Here is a 21,549-nt window from a genome sequence, read left to right on the forward strand (position 1 = left end):
GGGGGGGAGAGAGAGAGAGAGAGAGAGAGGTCTTTGTAACATTTCCCCCGCGGGAAAAAAGCTCATGGACCGCCGCGCGATCGAATTTACGACAAAATGCGCCGGTCTCGCGGTTTAATCGTCTCACTAGAAAAGCAAGCGCCGACGTTTGCTACGAAACTCGTGAGATAGCACCTGTTACATCCCGTCTTTGTCGATCGACCGCGGTGCCAGCTGGGCCTGCCGACACTCTCCGCACACATTAACTTTATCGAAATTACATCATGCACCACTACACACACGTACGAATCTCGGCGCTGCAAGCCGACAGTGCGAGTTCGTTAAAGTGCGTGTGTATGAGTGTATATTGTCGTGGAAACGTCTATTTGGCGAATGCATCTTACGGTGCCCACCTTCACGTTTCCCAATCTCCGATAGAACAAGTTTCTCCGTCTACCATCCGGTAAGCCGACCGTTGTATTCTTGGGTGTATCGAGATTTCTCCGAAACTCCTCTGTCGAAGATACAAAGGCGCTCTGCCATTATCGGGATTACCGCCAGTCTGAAATTTCGTTTCCGCTCGTCAGGGACTAACTGCGTCAACCTGAGACAATACTCGATTCGATCGTGTTTACGTTTCCTAGCAAACAAGTTTACTTCAGAAAACGGCGAGATGGAACGTTTCAGATAGAGTCTCAGTTGGTGGAAAACAGAGAAATGTCGGATACCGAGCTTTACATTATTACGACGTTTATAAAATGACTTAATTCGGATTTAAACGTTGCTGAACATATAATCGTTGTATTGTAAATAAAAAAGAGATGTACACACACAGAGAGATTATGAAGCAATTCAAACAGAACGAAAAGTGAATTCAATATACACGTCATGATTAGGTACTCTTCTTGTGCTGCGCAGCCCGTAAATCATTCGTAGGAGACAATCTGTTTCTACGGTAATCCAATTATTTAATCATACAGCGAATAACATTTCCGAACGTCATTGTAACTTCCATTATTTCATTGCAGTAATAATCTTCTATTACCGAGTCTATTACCAACATTGTAGACGTTACGTAGGTTTGCATCACGTCGAGGGAAACGGAGAAATTCTCATAACCAAGTAACTTTTTAATATTGTACGGTATTATATTTCCCGACGGAGTTAAAACGCTCTTTCTGTGTGTGTAAAGGGAAAAATATATATCTCAGAATATATATAGATATGCTTGGTCAAATAAAAAAAAACAAAAACTGTGTGCGTGCATATTTGTTGGAAACAGAGCGGTCCATTTAATTTCGTGTATTTAATTTCGTGTATTTACTTCTTCGCCAATGACGCTCTAACGACGAGCCGCAGTCCGTGAAAGCCGCGCAATCGCGACGACAGCTTGAGAAAGCGTGCGGCGACGTACCCGTAAACGATGTCTCGTTTTGCTCCGATGGATAACTCTTCGACGAGCGAGTTCCGGTACTTTTTCTCTTTCTTTCTCTGTCTTTCTCTCCTTTCAACCCTATACGTCTATCGTCACGCTATTGGAGAACAGAGAGAGAAACGCGAAGAAGAGAGGAGAGGGAAAAAAATAAAGAAAAAGAAACGAAAGAGGCTGCGCGAAGATTGAGAAAAGCGAAAAAGAACAAGATAGACGATCATAGAGGGAATCGTGAGAGTAGGAAAGTGCGATATCGGTCGAGAACATCGAGAGTAAACGGACGGCTACTCGTGGTGGTGCACTTTGTCGAAGAAGGGCTAGTGGGGGAGGTATGGCTGGCGGTGTGGGTTATGTATTGGCACATGTACGTAATTGTGGCCATTTGTCGAGAAAGCGAGAGGCCGGAGGAAACCCGGATGGTGAATGGAGAGAGGTGATCATAAGGGTGAAGACGAGAGAGAGAGAGAGGATGTCTCGCCTCGCAGTCGCGGCTGAACGTGCAATGCATCACGGGATTGCGTAGGCGACGTATATCTCCAAGTGATAGTAAACGGAGGTACAGGGTGGCAGACCGAGATTCGCCTCGGCAGCTACCTAAATGCTTGCCGAAATCCTCTCACCCTCTTCGAGTAGTTACCTATCTATCCACTTACTTTTCCGCTGTCCCTACGTCGCATTAAGCTTTTGCCTTTCGTTAGACAGACATCAGTATCTCACTCTAATTTTAATCATGAAGGATGAATAAATCTGTTTCAGCATTTTCTCGCTGTATGATAAATGAAATGAAATATGGTAAACATAGGCGATTTCCACGTGGAAATCGTATAGAATTATGTGCGGTCATTAGCATTTGGCATTATGAAAATCGCATTCACTGGTAATTTACATCGCAATCAAGGTATTACAAAGCGCTCTCTCTCTCTCTCTCTCTCCCCTCTCTCAATGGATAAATGTTATTATTAATGGTGTAATAACTGCATTAATCATTCAATAATCTAGATCAAAGTAATCGCGAGGTAATTAAACGTGAAAACTCATTAGATATAAATATCATTCTGTTTTCTCTTCATAAATGTCTGAAAAAAAACTTTGGGCTGCATGTAATTTCCATTATAAGAATTTCTACGTATATTATAACTGTTCTAACATTATCGTTTTATTAAATGACATACAAACAGCTGTCCTAAAAAATATTCTTCGCGTGATTCCTTGCTCAATCGCGCATACAATTATAAAAAAAAAAAACGCTACCGTATACGCGAGTATCTCGTTGATGTATGTTTATGAATAATACACAGGATTTCCCTCCAATGTTTCGTATACACAATATAAAGCTGATTAGTTCGTTCCGAGAGCACGAGGCTAAATAATGTTGCCAGATATGACCCTGCGACGGCGTGCACGGAGCGTGCATGAATTGCCGCGGTGGTTTTTACGCAACGATCATTAATATCGTCGCTTATCCGAGTCTGGTGGGATTACCCGGCGTTGCAGGTCAACGGGCCAGGGCAGAACGGACAGTCACAAAAGAGTAATGCAAATTAGCTTGGTTTTTTTACCAGCCGCTAATACTTCGTGTACGTCATACGCGACACGACACGCCCAAATGCCGCGCATAATACATTTCGTTATCGGACATTGCATATTCCGCCGACGGATTTTGTGCAGCTTCCTCGTTCACCCATTACCGCTGACCGCGATCGCTAAATCGATTTAAGTTTTACAGCCCGGCCCGAAATATCGTTATGTGTAGGATATTGTAGAATTCCTTTCATTTAATTTGATTCTTTCGATATGTTTGCAGGCTTTGTTTTCAATATTTTTTTCTACTGTTCTTTAGAATAAGTTTTAAATTACGATTTTATTGGAGAAACAAAATAAAACTTATTCTACACCTTGGTATATGCCATAATATTATATATGCTAAAATTTTATTTCGACATAAAATTATTTTATTTTGTTATATTAATGTTTTATTTCGTGAAAAATCTATTCCAGGACTGAACAAAGAATGACGACGAAAAAACTTAACCCGTACCTTTTCGTCCAGTAGATCGACATTAACGATGCAATCAAAATACCTTCAGCGTAGTTCTTTGTCAGTCGATGTTCATTCGATGAGTTAAAAAAAACAGCATTTGCACTCGTATCAGTCGGGCGAAAAGCTTCGATTCTTCTCGCAAAAGGCAGAAATTGTTTTTAGGATTGACGTCTTTCAATATAGGGGGTATGTATACATATGTACTGCTCCCCCTCTCGTTCTCTTCAGGGATTCCCTCTTCGGTTATCTTCGCAACTGAGGTTCGCCCCACGACAGACGCGCGGACGAAGAATAATTTGAGATTCATCGAAATGCAACGGGGCGAATCGCTTGTAATTCTTTTCCACCATCACCAACGACGCGCTCACCCTTTTCGTCTTCGTCCCTTTCGTACTGGTTTGATCCAGCCTGTCTTTTTTGTCTCGCCATTTGTTCGGAATAGTACGGCGTGGAAGTGCGGAAAGAGAATTACGATAGACCGACAATACGGAGACAGGAAGAGAGAGTGTCAGGTACAGGAAAAACGGAGCGAGTCGAAGAGAAAAGAGACGGACGGAATGTCGTCCCGTCGCAGTTAACTTCGCATTTAACATCTGCCTGGAAGGTTAAAATTTCCCTCGAGGTTTACTCTAAGTTGTACGAGACGGGCGCTGGATATCTTTTGTCCTGAATCGAGGAAAGAAAATCGGAAAAGGCTTTATCGTTGCGCGATAGACTTTCAGCTTGCTCTCATATCTTTCCTTGTCTCATGTCGCGATGCCAAATTTTCAGCCGGCTTGCTCTGTCGCAGGTAACAGGAAATTCCAGTCATGAAACAGAGAAAGGCATGTCGAATACTCTAGGTTCCTTATAATATATTCTCGCCTAAGAATATTTCTTTCTTTTAACAGAAATTTTCAAGCACCAATTGTTTTTTTATTCAGAAATTATTGAGATTTAGAAGTTCCTTCGTGTCTGTGTGAGAGAGAATTAAATCATAAATAACATCTTCATTTAATTTCGAATGAATATTTTAATCTCGGAGTCAGTTTATATAGAAATATAATAATCAGTTAATATAGAAATGGTGAGAAAAGGTTTAATTAAATTCTTGCTAAGAAAAACCAATAATCCTTAAATTGGCCAGACAAACGATAGATGCGATGAGATAGATCGTGCCATGATAACGTGCTTTTACCCTTTTGTCCATTAATTATTTACCACGGGAGATACCGGCTCGCCTATCCAAACTAAACTTTGAGGGGTCCAGACTTTAGTGGCCGTATCTCCTCGTGTTTCTCTCTAAGTAGAGGGCTCTTGACGATAATGCCACCCAAGAAGTTAGCTTGACGATATACGGTGGACAAGATGTTTTACGAAACGAGAAGGTTCCTCTTTGGCTACATTATAAGTATAGCCACTCTAAAAGTATCTTCCATAAAATTACAGAATCGATGCGTGGTGAACCGAGATACTCCATGAGTAAATTTTCACAAATAACACAACTTGCTTTCACTTTTATCGTAATCCATAAGGAAAAAGTGAATTGGCTTTAAATATGTAATTCTCTCTCTCTCTCCATTCTACGGTACATTATTCATTGCAGACAATAAATTTTGTTGCTCTATAAACGTAACGTAATATGATCGTTGAAATGTCACTTGTTCGCAAAACGGACAGACATATTTCGTAGTACAACGTGTCCATTATAAAATGGTATAAAAATTTAAATCTTTCATCGTAATTATTTTTATGTTGGAACAATTCAAAATAATTATTGGATTGCATAATTATTGGATTTTTAAATAATTATCGTTTTCTTTATCATAATAACTTCTGTAATTAATAGCACAAGATAAACTTTACAAAATACACTTGAAAAACTGCGTGGTATATTGTGGCTTTTAGTTTTGCAAGAATGATTGGCATACTCCATCATCGTTAGCGACACTACCGTGTTCGTTACAACTTACTGCAACTCGTTAGCTACGATTTCAACGTTGTTTTTATAATATCTAGTATATTTCCAACTCACTGCGACCTTTCTTACAGCATTGCGGCAATGAGCTTTGAAGCGAGCCTTTCTTAATAGTTTTTGCGCGCCAACGATAATGAGACGCTGTTTCCAACGTGGCGTGATTCGATATCTTCATCAGCAGAGTGCAGACAAACTTTCGAACGCGTATATAATCAACGAGGTGCAATCAGTGAATGGATTAAAAATAATTTTGCAATAAAAGTGATTATATAATGAATTTGCATGTAAAATGAATAATAAACAACGTATTGCACCAGCAAGGTGACGAAGGATGGAGAGGGGTGTGGCGCCATCCGACAATTATTGTGTTTGAATCACGAACAATTGAACCGAAACTTGTTGATTTAACGAGCAAACATTCATACACATGTACATATATTTGATGCACCAACGCTGTGAAACAAATGCTAGCCAACACATTTTTTCATAACCCATTCATTTTGCATCGTCGATTTTACTGTGTATATTGTCGCGGTATTGTGGCGAGTAACGCTCATATTCGCACCTTCGATGGTGATCGGATTTACAATATAGCAAAGATACGCGGAGGAATGGAATACGTAAGGACGAAGGACACATCGATAATCGTGGAAGCTGCAGACAGGCGCCGCCAATTCGATTATATTCTCGACCGAGCCTCGGGGTTTATCGCGCCCGACCGCATAAGGCCGCGGTGATTTTTCGACTTCGTCTCCGCCCGGCGGAACCCCCGGGGAATATTGAAATCATAACGTGGCACCCATGAATATTATTCAGGTCTTAAGGCAATATAATCCGAAATCGATGGAGCGACGTGGAATAAATTTGGCGGTCTCTCTCTCTCTTTCTCTAACGACGCTCCATCGGGAGCTCTCGGGAGCTGTGGGAACAGTTTTCGTCCTCTCTCTATACCAGTCCGGATGGCAGTCCGTGGACAAACTTCGGTTCGATGATGATACCGGTCGTGCACCTGAGCACATCGGCGAAAACTCCTGACTGCTTTTTCGCCTGCGTTTAGTTTTTTCCAGTCCTTTCTTCCAGAAGGAGAAAAGGACGATAATGACTTCGATGTCTCGTCCAAGTCGGAAACTGTCTCGGATTATTTGGAGAATGTTCCACGTGGGGAATATCTAATTCTGGATTATAGAGCGGCTAGATACAAAAAATCAGCTCGAATTTTATCCGGATTCTCGTTATGAAAGTATGTCGAACATGCATTCGTATGTGTTACCGTCGAGCAGACGCGAATAAACGAAGGAAATTGCGGTTCCGGCGAGAATGCGACCGCATATGTTATAATGGACGCTGCATTCAATACGCCTTTACCTTATATCTTCACGCTACTCCATCAATTTGCAAAATTATAGGTTTAGGAAAACAGGAATGTAATTAGTCATGAGATTCGAAACTTGTTGTTCGAAAAAGTAATGACTTATTTCATTAAAATTAAATTATAAGCTTATAGGCTTATTCTAATCATTGTATAATTCTTTGTGATTTAACTTCTGGACATTACATGACAAGCACAGAGTCGTATTTTATAACAGTTAGGCTAATATTAAGTTACGTTAGGTACGCGTAAGATGTTGCGTTCTTAAAGTCATAAGTCATAAATCAACCATCCGTATGAAATGTCCCGTTATTACGACCGAGCTCTACTGACTACTGTGAACACAAGAAAAATCGTGATATGATGAATATAGAGGAAAAAAATCAATAAAAATATATGATAAAATATTCTGTTGACTGAACTCTGCGTACCGTAGGCAATAAAATACTATCAGTTTCTACTGATATCTACGAAGTCGAAAACAAATATTTACAGGACAATATTGTATGGTGTCTGTTATCAGCGCATACATACGCAACGCAGGTTTCGAGATAAATATTTTTGACCACGAATGTAATTCTGCTATTTCATGATTTAGATCTTCTATCAAATGTCCAGAACTTCTCCCGATTTTCAAAACTGATAAATAAGTTCACGTTATTCGCCGAAAGAATTTATTCATAAATGCGTTTCTTTTGGACATGAACTTTTACGTTTCGGGAATCATTTTGCTATGGAGTGTAGTCTAATCAAGATAAATTATCAGAGAACGTTAACCAATTCGTGTAATTCAATTAAATAGGAATTTCACAGATTCAAGTGCCAATCGATCATGGACGTGAATGTATCGCGTACCGTTTATATAGCGCTTGAAACGTTAATGTAAACGTCACTCCATCATCCAGATGTCCATAATTATGGATGAGTAGACGTACGATTTGTCGGGAGCTGCTATTTAAGCCGTTAGATCGTGTGCAGCGTTAAGATAAAATTTCATAAAACGTTGGGAGAGTTATTATCTTCCGTATCTTCCGTTTCGACACGCCGGGCATTCGATATCCCTCCGGTGCAGCATGCAGTAGGCGTAGAAGAGAGAAATGAGAATGGACCGAGAATATGACACTCCCTCTCAAGGGTTAGCATTAGTAAATTAACGTTTTCTTAATTGTAATCCTCGCTCAGCTCCGTTTAGTATTATTAACCACGCATTACTACGATGCAGTAAAACGCTGCAGGAGGAAGCAATTATTCCTCCGACGGACGCGGATTTTGTGTAGCCGCGTGTCTCCGCTAGAAACAAAACCCGCGGCTCAGATTCGTTCGTGCATGGACGTTTCCTTTATAACTTGCTTTCCGGGATCAGCGCGAGATGATGACCGAGGGACAACCGATAGCACGTGCGTCCTCTTCGTATGTTTTTACCGCGAGATGAAAGACTATATTTTCGCTGTTTAATCTTCCGGACGTCGTGCGTTTAACATTAAACTTTAATGGCTATAGGCAATATACACATATCATATTTATGAAGATAGTTTATACCTGAAGATGCTTAATTGCTTCGAAATAACGTAATCGTTAGTTTCTTGCAATACAAATTGCATTTGAAATCGTTGTAGATAAGAAACTAATTAATGATTAGCTACGTAAGTTATGAAATAATTTATTAATTTAAATTTCAGATCCGCTAATTATATCAATGCTACAAAGCAGTGTGAACTTTCGGACATGGACAGGCTGACGGTTGCGGGCTCGAACGCCTTCCAGGCAGCGAAGGGTGTGGATTATTTGGAAAACCACTGTGTGGAAGAGCCAGTGAAACTTTGCGAATTTAAGAAGCTAACCGGCCGTATATTAAAGACTGTGGACTCCGTCTACCAAGATGTCAGCACGTCCGATGAATGTCGCGAATTGTGTCTGAATTCACCGTTCCGTTGCCACTCTTATGATTACGGTGACACCGGTGACATGGTCTGCCGTCTCAGTCATCATTCTCGTGCCACTCTCTCCGACATTCAGGTGAGAAAAATTCGAGCGAATAGAAATTCGTACTTTTAATATCACACGAATATAATATCGCGACCGCAAATGGAATTGCAAATTTAAGTTTATGAGAAAAACTTTTACGAATTAAATTTCCCGAAGCAATTGAGATTGTTGCTACGTGAGAAATGGACACTGCTCGTGTTCCGATTTACTTGCTGAGCTTGCCGTATGCAGTTTAATTCATCGGGAGTGTTTAAAATAGAGTCTCGTGTAGCTTTGCGACCACCGTGTCGTTTTGCTCACCGCATCGCAGTGCAGATTCTTGAAAGGGCCAGTGGGGATTTTCTATAAATGCGATTACGTCGCACACATGCAAACCAGGTTGAACAATCCGCCGAGGGCGTATTCGTGGAAAATCGAGTTTCCATTGCAGACGCTTTCCCTATCGAACTTCCGGGTAACACTCGAGTTCAGCCGAATGTGAATCGCACTCGGTATCCCGAGGGAAAATCAAAAGAAAAATTTAGCGACCACCAATTCGTCGGGTGTCTGATTATCCGCGCTTTTTTACACACCACTACAAATACGGGGACAAGTACTAATACCAGAACATTAAACAATTCTTCGTACGGATAATTATTGTAGTAGAATATTTAAACAACGTTAAGCGAATCGGAATATCATTTCGACGTCACAGTATGGATGATCATACGGGTTTCATGCACGATCATTCATTCGGAGATGAGCAAATAATACGTATAATAGGAAGATAATCGTGTGCGTGGGATCCGTGACGAGCTCCATGGGTGGTTACGCAAGCACATCAGCGGCATCTCCACAAATATACAAATTATTAACTGTGGAGATAGCGCGAAACGTCAAGAGTATTTATCAGCGTAATATTCGCGATTAATTTGTTCATCGAAGAGGACCATCGAGCTTTGAACGAGAAGCGATAAATACCGCCATATAAAGGGATTTCAAATAATTCTTTGAAAGTGACAAACGCGTGAATCAGAGCGGATTATCATTCTCGATATAAATGAAAATGTACGCGTGTATGTCGTATGTATGTATCATTGATAATTATTGGTTTTTGATGTGTCGTATCAAATAAATTGGGACGTGACGTTTTAGATGTGGAGAATAAAGAATATGGTTAATTATTTCGGTAAATAAAATTATATATTATATTTCATGAATATTGCAGAGAGAAATGAAAATCAATTCAATAACACAACGATCTACTTTTAGATAGACGGAGAAAAATTATTTAAAAAAGATTGTGACCGTTTTTTTGCGTAAATTACGAATTTCACACGCTGCTAGTCTAGGTGTACGTGTTGTCGAATATCATAATATAATTGCTATGCGAACTACATCACTAAAGATTCAATATACAGTACGTTGTAGTGGAATTTCGTTGTATACTTTCCGTTCGTTGTTCAATTCTCGTCATAAATTCTCTGGAAGTTTTTGTGTAAGCCCGATGCAAGCTATCAAAATCTCCCAACCATGGTGAAGCGAGCAAAATAGAAGATTGATCAATAAATCGCGGGGTAGCTTCGCGAAGTTTAATTGCGAAATATCCGTGCTTTGCGTATTTTGGAATTTATCACTGCCATCCGCTATAATTCCTTTAAATTAATACCGCGACAAATCGCATTAACGCGCGATATGCATCGAACAGTATACGATGGGGAGCGATGAATAACGGCCCGAAAACAAACGATAATTTCAGGAACCGTATCTCGATGTACCGGAAGCGGCCACGTACGAACTGAGCTCCTGTTACAATGTGACCATCGATTGTCGCGCTGGAGATATGGTGACCAGAATTCAGACCAGTAAGCTCTTCTACGGTAAGGTGTACGCGAAGGGCTCGCCTAACTCGTGCGTGCAAGACGTCAAGGGTGCGCTCGAGTTTGAACTTCGCATGGCGTACGATGATCTCGAGTGTAACATAAGGCAACAGGGTCTCGGCCGGTATTTAAACGACGTGATCATTCAACATCACGACACCATTGTCACGAGTTCCGATCTTGGACTGGCTGTAACTTGTCAGTATGACCTCACTAACAAGACCGTGTCGAACGAAGTCGATCTCGGCGTACACGGCGACATCACGCCTGCTCTGTCGGAGGAAGTGATCGTCGACTCGCCGAATGTCGCCATGAAGATTACCGATCGCAGTGGAAACGAGGCCATCCCGTCGGCTGAAGTCGGTGATCCGTTGGCACTCAAATTCGAGATCCTCGATCCTCACAGTCCGTACGAAATCTTCGTTCGCGAGCTAGTCGCTATGGATGGTGTCGACTCTAGTGAGATTGTTTTGATTGATTCGGATGGCTGCCCCACTGATCACGTCATCATGGGACCACTTTACAAATCGGCTACCACTGGCAAGGTAAGTCCTAATGTATCATATAATTTCTACATTTTTATAAAAATGTTGTCCAATGCTGAACTTATAAAGAAATAAGTTGTAAAGAATAAAAAAATAAATCTAACAATAAGTAGTGTAGACAAACGGAAGCTCTTACCTCATGAATAATTACATGATTTTCCTTTTAGTTTTACGTTAACAATAATTTCCCACCGCTACAGTAATGGGAACTTATTTCCAGAGAAAAGAATGTAGAGTCGGTATTTGTGTTAGGGCTATGACATACAGAAAAACGTAAGGCAATAACGAGAATAGAAAATACAAGTGTTGATTTGATTACTGCTTACGTTTTACTGCTTATACTTTGTACGCGGAAGCCCTTGCTCTTAATCTATATTGATGTAACAAAAACGTCTTGCCACACGATGCAAGATGCTTGATCATCTCGTGCATTGCAGTCATAAGCTGAGTAAACGAATTCGATACAAAGTAAATAACAGAGATATTTAGAAAAAGAATATTATAAAAGTATCTACATATACGAATAGCTGTTTTGAAAGTAATAGAAAGTATAACGGATAAATGTCGATTCTAATTTAACGATGATACCTAGAGGACAGAGATCGAGGTGATCGCCTTTAACGTTAATACTTATTGACGTGTATTTTGTGGGAAGGCGCGCGTGCCTCAAAATACGCGCGAGTATAAGGTGAGAAAAAGAAGCAGACACGAGGGACCGGTTGATCTGACTTCATGCTAATCAATCACCCAAACGGATTTTATGATGGGAAGCAATTTGCCCAGCCTATAATAGGTCGCGTCGATGATGCGCCGCCGTCTTGGCGATGACGTGCCGTGACATGCCTGGCATGCGGGCGCATTGGTCTGGCAACGATCATTACTTTCCATGTGTTCCACATAAGGGAGCGTAAGATTATCTCCGATGCCGAGAGTAAGAGTTTAAAAACGAAATTCGTTCGATCATCATCCTAAACAATTCGATTTTCACTCGTGGTTTGTCAGATACATTGCATTGAAGTTTTTATATATAATTTTTGTGAATTCAATAATTAAACACGGTTATCGCAGGAATTCTCACAGTTTGCCTCGAAATAATAAAACAAGAAAAAACATAGATAAGACTTGCAGATATGATTGAGAACTAACGTCTTTCATTCAAATGTATGAAGACGGATCATTAAATAATGAAACACCGTTGCGTTCAAAACGACCGAGCTCGTAGAGCCACGATTATTACTTCCGCGTTTTCCGCATAAGGTAACATGGGAATTGACTTTGCGATCCCATTAGATCGCGAAAAAATAGTTTAATCCTCTACTCTTTCTCGCGCGATGCGTGAAGTATCGTGGGTGAGCTAGAGTGAAAACGCATTAGGGCGGAAGTACAATAATTCTTGCGCGGTTAATAGGTAGGCGATCGCCACGTATTGACCTCGATAGACCAATTACACATATACCGCTCGTACATTTTGTACGATGACTCGCATGATATAACGTCAGACGCGCGCCGCAATGAGAAATATGATTCTGCACGCTGGGCATTAATAAACCTATAAAAATGTTTCCCGATAATTCGAGCAGTCTTTCTTACGTTAGTCTAACCGGCGATATAACTGGCTTGGACTTTTCCAATTATGTTTTCTCTCCGTATCGGGACCGCGAGTATCGCGGAAGTATCGCGAGGGCTTTCTTTGGCTACATTGTGTTCGGGACGCGAAACATTCGACCAGCTGATGCCCGGTCGTGGACCGCGTGGCTGATGCTTCACGTGTCGACGAGTAAAACAAACGGATCGTTACGATAGTGGCAGGTAGAAACGAGTGCTAGAGCGAAGGTGGAGCAATAAGAGGCGCACGGCCTCGTTAACTCGTCGTTCCACATCATTTGCTCGCGCGAGCATGGCCGCGGTACGGCGCAATATCGCTTTATTAGAAAGTAATAACAGTCGTGGTAGAAACAAAGAGTAAATTTATATCAGGTACGTACGTACCTAAGATGCCGAGCATCAAGATATATCACCCACAGTCGTTTCTGTATCAGGCGTCGTGGCGCCGTTTTCCGGTTTAGAACGTGCGCACCGCGCTGGCTGATCTCGTTTCCTGACCGCGGCTGATCACGAAGGGCTAACTCCATTTCCTGTCGAACGCTGCTCGATACGAAGATAGAGATCTCAAGTGTTGTTGATCTCTTGGTGAATTTTGTCGAACGGACAAAGAATAAGAAAAGTTCCTCGCTCTATTCAATTCTCATCTTGCACGTTTAATCAAAACGGCGGGGTGTATGTAAATTCTAATCTGTAGAAGTCGTAACGTTACTTCAAGAAGAAGATTTCATCGCAATCGTTCGCGCCGTATATTATCCGTACGCACCTTATTTACCTGTCGATTGGCATGAATGATAAAACGCCTGACAACAACTTTGATATATGCCACGCTATCAGCTATCAATAATCTTCGTCGTTTGCGACAGTATACCGTCATTATGATATGCTAATAAACGTTCGCAACATTGATTCTCGGTAAACGAAGGGGCATCGTTTGACCCGAGATATAACTGATAGCAGGAAGTTGCTTGGTAATTCTTTGTCTTTCTTAATCTTAGGAGGCTGAAACCTTTTCCCTTCTATAAACGTAGATACAAGCTAATAAACGATTAATAATTAATTATTACCGGGAACACTAGTGCTTACGATAGTTTCAAGTTGATCAAAACATTTGCAATTAGGTACAGTAATTAATTATCTAACAATTAATATTCTGAGAATATTAATTCAGAGCAAGTGAATTTGTATATTGGAAAATATTTAATAGATACTAAAAAAAGTATATAAGAAAAAGTCTTAAAAAAGTGTCAATGAGTCTAGTTTTATTAAATATGTATATGTATATTATATATATATAGGAGAGAGTGGTCTAAATCGGATCTATTTGCAGTTTTTGTTCTCTATAAGGCGTAAATAAAGTTCGATCGTAAAACCGATGGTGCCGTTCGAAAGATCATTTAATTTCCTTTATTTTTGCTTGAGACCATTTTGACGTATCTCTTATTACTTGTGTCGAACTATAATGGAAAATGTAAAAATGCGTTTTCTTATCCGATTTGGAATTCATAGTCATTAAACTCATCTGTCATTAATGGAGTACTGTCAAACTGCTGTCACATGTTCGGTGTCTTATAAGGACTTTACATTATAAATAGTACGCAAATCTGCTTAACCGTATTTATTTAAATTAAAAAGGTCCGATTTGGAATACTGTCCGATTTAGGACATTCTCTCCTATATATAATTATTTTTGCAAATATAAAAAGGTTATGACATGTTCGTAGAACTTAAAAGTATACTTATTCTGTTTAACGAAATATTTGTGAAGCGAATCGTTCTCTATCTGCAAATTATGAATTTACTGAATGTTTATATCGTTGGCATAAAATATATCCTGTATATGTCATCTTTTATGTATATGAGAGCTTATTCACGCCATTAATAGCACCTCTGATAATGAGAGGAACATTTGTCTGTCACATAAATATGAACGATCGTAAAGTGAACGTGCGAACGCGTCGCGAAAACCAATGCAAAAATCAACCAGTATACAACGCCGTTGATTTTATTAATCTTAGATCAAGATAGAAAGAGAAACGATCGTCGGTGGGAGAAACGAGCGGCAGTGTCGGTGACGGTGCAGCATTGCGCCTCCTCTAACCAGAAATTTGCCAAAAGTTCGGCTTTCCAGTATGTCCGTCACGTAACCGGGCCGCAGTACGAAAGCTCTCTTCCATTTCACAACCGGTTTGAATGAAATTGGAAACATTTCTCAACCACCACGTCCGTGTACGTAAACTCGTAAGGGAGCATGTACCCCTCTAAATACGTAGGGATGAACCAGGCGGATAGGGGAGAGCCCGCGGCGGACTTATAAAGTAGACAAGGGGGATCAGCTAGGTTGAGCTACGCCGTAAAAGCGCGGGCGGCAAGCCTTACGATCTGACTGATCTGATGTGGTACATTTATGACGGGCTCCTCTTTCCGGTTCTTTCCCATCGCCGACGTCGTTGCCGCTGAAGGAGACTTATCGTCGGCGTGTACCAGATGCCGCGGATACGGCCTGTGTTTCTTTTCCCAGCATGCACCTATGTATGTACCTCTCTCTGTTTCTCTTTCTCTACCTCTTAAACTCCGTCCCCGGGCTTTCCTCTTCATCCTCTCTTCTTCCTTCGATCCGCTTACGCGTCTTCTCCCATCCGCTTCGAATGCAATCGCTCTCGCTTTTCCCCCGCGGAGAATGGACCTTCCGCTACTCTTTCTGCGCGGGATGACGTTGGGTTAATAAAGTTCCGCTCGTTCCACTAGACGCGCGCAGGCAAAGAAACGGCTAAATGAAGCTGTACGTGGAACGAAGCATATTTTAATGTCTTACTTCCCGCCGATAATATACGTGCTCGGTGTGTAAATACGATGAACTTGGTAATGCGCCGCAGAAACCAGTTTTCGACGTGCACATGAGCATGGCGCTAACCTTGCGTATACCAGCCTTTCTCAGTTTCAAGAAAAGTTCAGCTTCGGAAAGATCGCGCCGAGATTTGACCCTGCGAGCATGTAGCGAATGATCTGAATGAAGAGAAATCAATGACGAGCCATGTGCGCGGACGTAGCTATGAATATATTACGGCCGGTGTTCCTCGGTAAAACGATGATCGCGAGATTACTCTGCGGACGACGAGCCTAACGAGCGAACACGAGTGATTATCATATGTTCGTTTCGTAAGAAACTATAAGAGAGAGAGAGAGAGAGAAAAGGAGGGGGAAAAAAAAGACTTGAATTTCTTGTACCAATTCCGATCACTGTGATATCAAGGTGGCGGGAAAAAATTCCGGAGCAATGTAACAACGATAGGTTGTAGACGAATAAAAAAGATTTTAACGGATAGGTCCGCTTGCCGCGAGAAAATAGGAATTACATCAGCAATGCGCTTGGTCGCACCATTTACCAGGATGGATATATAGGTGTGCTCTAATGGCGCGCGTAAAAGCGGGTACTTGGGCTGTTTTTCATGTCATAATCCCGTGTAATTGCCGTTATATGGCCTTACCTAATAAAGAGCAAAAAAATTCGACGCAGCTGCCGCGGGACGTGGAAAACCAGTTTCGAGTGATCATCTCTTACGCATATTGCGTGTGATGACCGATGTGCCCGTTGCGTTACGCGATCTCTGACATCCGCATTCTGTAATCCGTCTTCTGTAAGAGCTTTTTTTCTTGCTCGCGTGAAGTCGCGATCGCGAATAAAATCACGCCGCCGCGCCCACGCGCGTTCCTGACTTTGGGATATAGTTGAAAATTTATGTGAGAGCGACATATGGGTAAGATTACCATTATTCCGCATTCACACTGAATTCTATGAGCGAACGACCGCCCGTGTCGGAATTTCAGAATTAATGCGACACTGCTTAGTTAAGTCGACGGCAACGACATCGCGTATGAATTACGAGTACGTAAAAAAAGCAAGATACGCGCGCGCGCGTTCCGCAGCTGCCTCGCGCTGATTACATTTACTATTGTTAGGTATGTAGTTCCTAACTTTGTGAAAAACGTCAAGTATAAATCTGTCGTTTCGGAATCCGCCGCAAACACACCACTCTCAGTTAACATTGGTGCCTGATGGTACTTTAATTTGTTTCTTGCTGAAACAATGAAAAAACTACAAAAATTCTATACAACTACCGGGATAATAAAGAGCGACGAAAGAGAAGTGGTGACGAGGACGCGCCGCAAATGTCATAATATTGGCACTGTAGTTTGCTAACGGTATGCGAACTCGACAAAAGCCCCGAACAGAGAAATCGTTGCGTTCCGAGGAGCCATTCGGCACAGGTGTTTATGTATTATCCGAGCGACAAGTAACGGCGTGAAACAATTGGTTACGTGACTTGCAATCCGTCGAAAGGGACCGATGGAGTACGCGAGGAAGTTCGTTTTATTACATTCCACGTATCGAATTTCCTGCTCTTCGCTGAAATGTATTATATTTACTCGCCGTGTCGAAAATTAAAAGTAAAGATCATGATGTTTATTTACTTATCATCATTGAGTATCGAATTTTGATTTTATGGAAAATTAAACTCTTACACTCTCACACATGAATGCAATCAATGGAATCTGTTTCCGTGCCGCGTCAATTTTATGACAAATGACTTAATCACTATTGTCACCAATAGTCACCAATGATCCATAATATGTTTGCTTGTGTTTGTTAAATTTATCAAATAATATGTATTTGAAAATAATAAAAAGATTATAAATATATTATTATAAAAAAAGACCTGATGTATCTACGTAACCAATATTGCATCATATATTATAATTATGTATATATGTATACTGAAAAAGTGATGTATCAACAGTATTATTTTAATTGAAAATAATCTCGTGATTTATACGTATCAACAACATGTAATAATAAATCAAATAAAATTTTATTAAAATAAGAGAATGATCTGTTTCATTACAGTGCGATTGAATTAACAAAATTATTTTCAATTAAAATAATGCTATTATAACATCATTATTTTTTAGTGTATAATATCAAATTATTTTATAATTACGTTTTTCCATAGCCAAATATCAAACAGTCTGAACGGAAAATCTAGCGTGGGTCATCGTAAAGAATAAATCACGCGACTGGAACGTGTTAATATTATGTTAAACTAAATAGCGCGAGATTGTAAATATCATTTTTTTAAATTTTGTGCACTTGTTAACGCTGTAATAATATTCAAGCCGATGAAAAGGTTCCAACTAATTGAATTAATCCGAAACATTAAATTATCCGCTGTCTTAAATTGATTTTTCGTATTTATAACATCAGAAAGTATTTTTATTAGCTCTTACAAATAAATATCTTATGATGTTCTCGTCAGTAATCTCTACTTTCGTTTTTACAAATTCTCAAACGACTTATCACCTTTTTTTTTTATTCTTTTCGTTTCATAGATATTGCTGTCGCACTTTGACGCCTTCAAGTTCCCGAGTTCGGAAGTGGTGCAGTTCCGCGCTCTGGTCACTCCGTGCATGCCGACTTGCGAACCCGTGCAGTGCGACCAGGAGGAAACAACCGGTGAACTACGATCGGTGATCTCCTTCGGCAGACGTCGACGCCGCCGTCGTTCCACTGCTGTTGGCACCCAGAGTCGCGAGGACCTCCTCCTGGTGCAATCCATCCAGATTACGGACAAGTTTGGCTTCGAGCGTGATGGTAAGTTACCGAACGTCACCTCCGCGACGAGGGACACCGTCTTCGTCGAGAGTGAAGACATATCGTCGTCGATGGGGATGTGCATCAATCTGGGTGAGGCGATTGTAGCTGGCACCGTCTTCCTCGTCGCCCAGATTGCCATCATAGCGGCATGGACTTTCACCTGGCAACGACGCCGACAAATGCTGAAACACCAGGAGGCTCTATCGGTCTCCGTTTCCGTACCTGGGATGCATTCCATGCCCGGGCGCACCGACAGTCTTTGTAAATTGTACGATGGCGGATACTCCGCGCGTCGTTTCTGAATGACTTCTCCCACCAGCTCCCACGGCATATCGTCAATCTCGTCTTCCTGCGTAAATCGCTATTAACGAATCTTTGGCTGACTTCACATGGACGTGAGTTCTCAAACCGGTGCGTGCCGCGAAGAGAATCGTGCGCGTATCACGATTCTCAAAGCGATCAGCGAAAGTAATACTCTCACGCGGCTCTCTCTTGAATCTTTCTATGGAATTCGGATGGACGCTACTTCATACTATATCAAACTTCTACGAGTGTACCGCATTGCGAGGTTGCAGCCAATATACGTAGCTTTTAGTAGAGCATGCCCTTTACCATCCACGCTTACCTTGTAGTTGGGTGGAAGCTTTGCAGAGGCGTTCTACTAATTCCAATTAGATTCGGTTAGATGGGCAGATCGCGGAGTTGAACGCATCAGAATAGAAAGACGTTCGTTCGCTACGACTAGAAAGAGAAAAAAAAATAATCACTGCCCATCTCTGCGAATGTTCTTGTATCCACATTACCGTAGATATTATCACAGACGTATCTTCTTTTTCGTCCTAAACTTCATTTCCTCGCAGCTGGCAACGTAAGAAAACCGATCGACTTCGCCGTATCATTTAATTGAGGTTGCTTCTGACTTTATCTCACCGGTTAAAGTTAATTATACGCTCATATATGCACACGTGCTAATAATGCCGGTGGATTACTGAACAGAATAATTAGGCACAATTGCGCTTGATTACTTGCTACATCTGTCGCTTATTGAAGGCACAAATATCAGTGTCTCCGACGTTTCTCGCCAAGGTCGCAACGAATTGTACGTATCAGCAATTTCGTCTTTCTGTCTCCCGGGTGGCCGCTTATTTCGTGGAAGAAGGTTGCAATTACGACCCGTACCAGCAACCTTTAATTAGCGTAACGTTCAAGTGACCTTCATGAATGCGTGTACTATTAACCGAAAATCAACACCGTCTTAGGAAATGTTTTCTAGAAGTTGACTGAAAGGGATGATAAATAAAAAAAAAAAAAGAAAAGGAAAGTTCTCTCGTAATATCGCGTCGACATTTAATCCGTATCTGATCGGAAACGCATACCGAGGATCACACGCTTCACGCCAGGGCTAAATCGATTTCTTACTTTGTTCCGGGATAAAAGTGGCCGTCTCACAACACCACTTCCGTTGGTAAGTAGTTGATAATGTAACGACTGCAAAAATTCAGCCGCGAAGAGAGGTAATCGATTTCGCGCGCGAGTTCGGTCGGTTTCTTGCGATCACGTGCATCGCCACGCCGCAGCCACCGCCGTGCCCTTTTCCTCTTTTATCGTCCCTTTTTTTTTCTCAAGGCGACGTGACGCGATGTGGGACACGTCTGCACGCTGTGACTCCTGTAGGTGATGGAGGTTGACGCGTATTCGCTACAGCTAGGCTACCGGCATGGACTCTAATTAGCATTGGGAATTGAACATGATTATGCAGACGTGTAGGATATTAATGTTATGGCGCGGCGAGGAGCTAGAGCGGTGGACTAAATAGGGGGATGAAAGAGAGAGAAGGGATTGAGACGGAACGAGAAACAGAGGTAGAACCAGAACGCGGTAAGCTCGGTGAAGAGGTAAAAGGTACGTGCGCAAAGGGGTTGGCGCAGGGTTAATTGCCTCTTGTGGCGTCTCGAGGTTAAGCTAAGCTTGCGGGGGTAACGCTTGATGGGGTTGAATTTAGCTACGAGAGTAAAGGGGGAGGGGGAGAGAGAGAGAGAGAGAGAGAGAGAGAGAGAGAGAGAAAGATAATGCAGGATCACATCGAGGATAGCTATCTCTCCATACCAGAATCACGTAACCTCGACCCCCTTCCGACGTAACCTTAGTCATGTCCCTTATCCTTAGCCATCCCATAGCGGCCAGGTTAATTTACATCGCGACACGTGAGCTTATCAATCTGAATTGGCGTACTCGACTTGCAAGAGGCAATATAAAACTGATACGATAAAAAGAACTTTTTTTCGTATTGGTTATGTAAGCAATAAAATATTACGCTCTATCGATCTGGGAATTTCATCGTCGGACATCTTGAGACAATTCTAAAGGACAAAGCCGCGTCGATAACGTCAAACACAGAAAAATCCAGTTTGCAGCAGTTATTGTAATATTTTCTGTATGACTAAAAAGTATTTGTCAAATTCATATTCCACAAGAAGTAAAGAAACAGAAAGAAACAAAAAGCTAGTTTTTACAATTAAAGATGTCAAAAACTTTGCGGAGAGAATATATATAGTAAAAATAAATAATCCACATCTTAATTTATGGTATTTTATAACGGAATGCTGTTTGACATAATAATTGGAATTGATTACATTTCACGAGACATAGCGCACGCGATTCAGATTTCATTTTGCTTTAAAGAACCGAGGAAAAAGAAAATAGAGAAAAAGATAGATATCAGAGGGCATAATACGTTACATCGAGAAATACAATCGGTTAACTATACCAGTGGTGTCTTATCGATTTCACCAGAGCATACAAAGCGAACCCATGGGGAGATCGGATTAATTGCGAAACTTGAGAATTAAAATACTCCCGTTAAGACAAACAAAGGAACGAGCGAGACAAAATGAGTCTCCAATCATTCTGAAGTGTTTGCATTACAGTTAACCAAACTTGGAATTGTTCTGGTGTTTGACATTTGCCGATTTCGCGTGACGGGGATGTTCACGATACTCTCTGTACAAGATCAAATTTATTCTTACATTAAAAAAAAAAGTTATATACGTAAAAGTCGCGTGCTTAGTAATTACGGAGATGTGATAAAATTTCATTTTTAACAAAATAATACTTCAACACTTTGAT

General features: G+C 41.2%; 1 protein-coding gene across 1 annotated transcript in view; it reads left to right on the plus strand.

Moving 5' to 3' along the window:
- The window catches only part of neo (ZP and PAN domain-containing protein neyo), a 66,949-nt gene extending 48,010 nt beyond the window's left edge, over positions 1-18,939 (plus strand). The window contains exons 3-5 of the mRNA XM_018544156.1: positions 8,458-8,794; positions 10,503-11,168; positions 18,159-18,939. Of these exons, the coding sequence (XP_018399658.1) occupies positions 8,458-8,794; positions 10,503-11,168; positions 18,159-18,725 (1,570 nt within the window). The 3' untranslated portion in view covers positions 18,726-18,939. The remainder of the gene's footprint in view (positions 1-8,457; positions 8,795-10,502; positions 11,169-18,158) is intronic.
- The last annotated feature ends 2,610 nt before the right edge of the window (positions 18,940-21,549 follow it).

Source organism: Cyphomyrmex costatus, unplaced genomic scaffold (assembly GCF_001594065.2).
Source record: "Cyphomyrmex costatus isolate MS0001 unplaced genomic scaffold, Ccosl1.0 scaffold43, whole genome shotgun sequence".
NCBI lineage: Eukaryota > Metazoa > Arthropoda > Insecta > Hymenoptera > Formicidae > Cyphomyrmex > Cyphomyrmex costatus.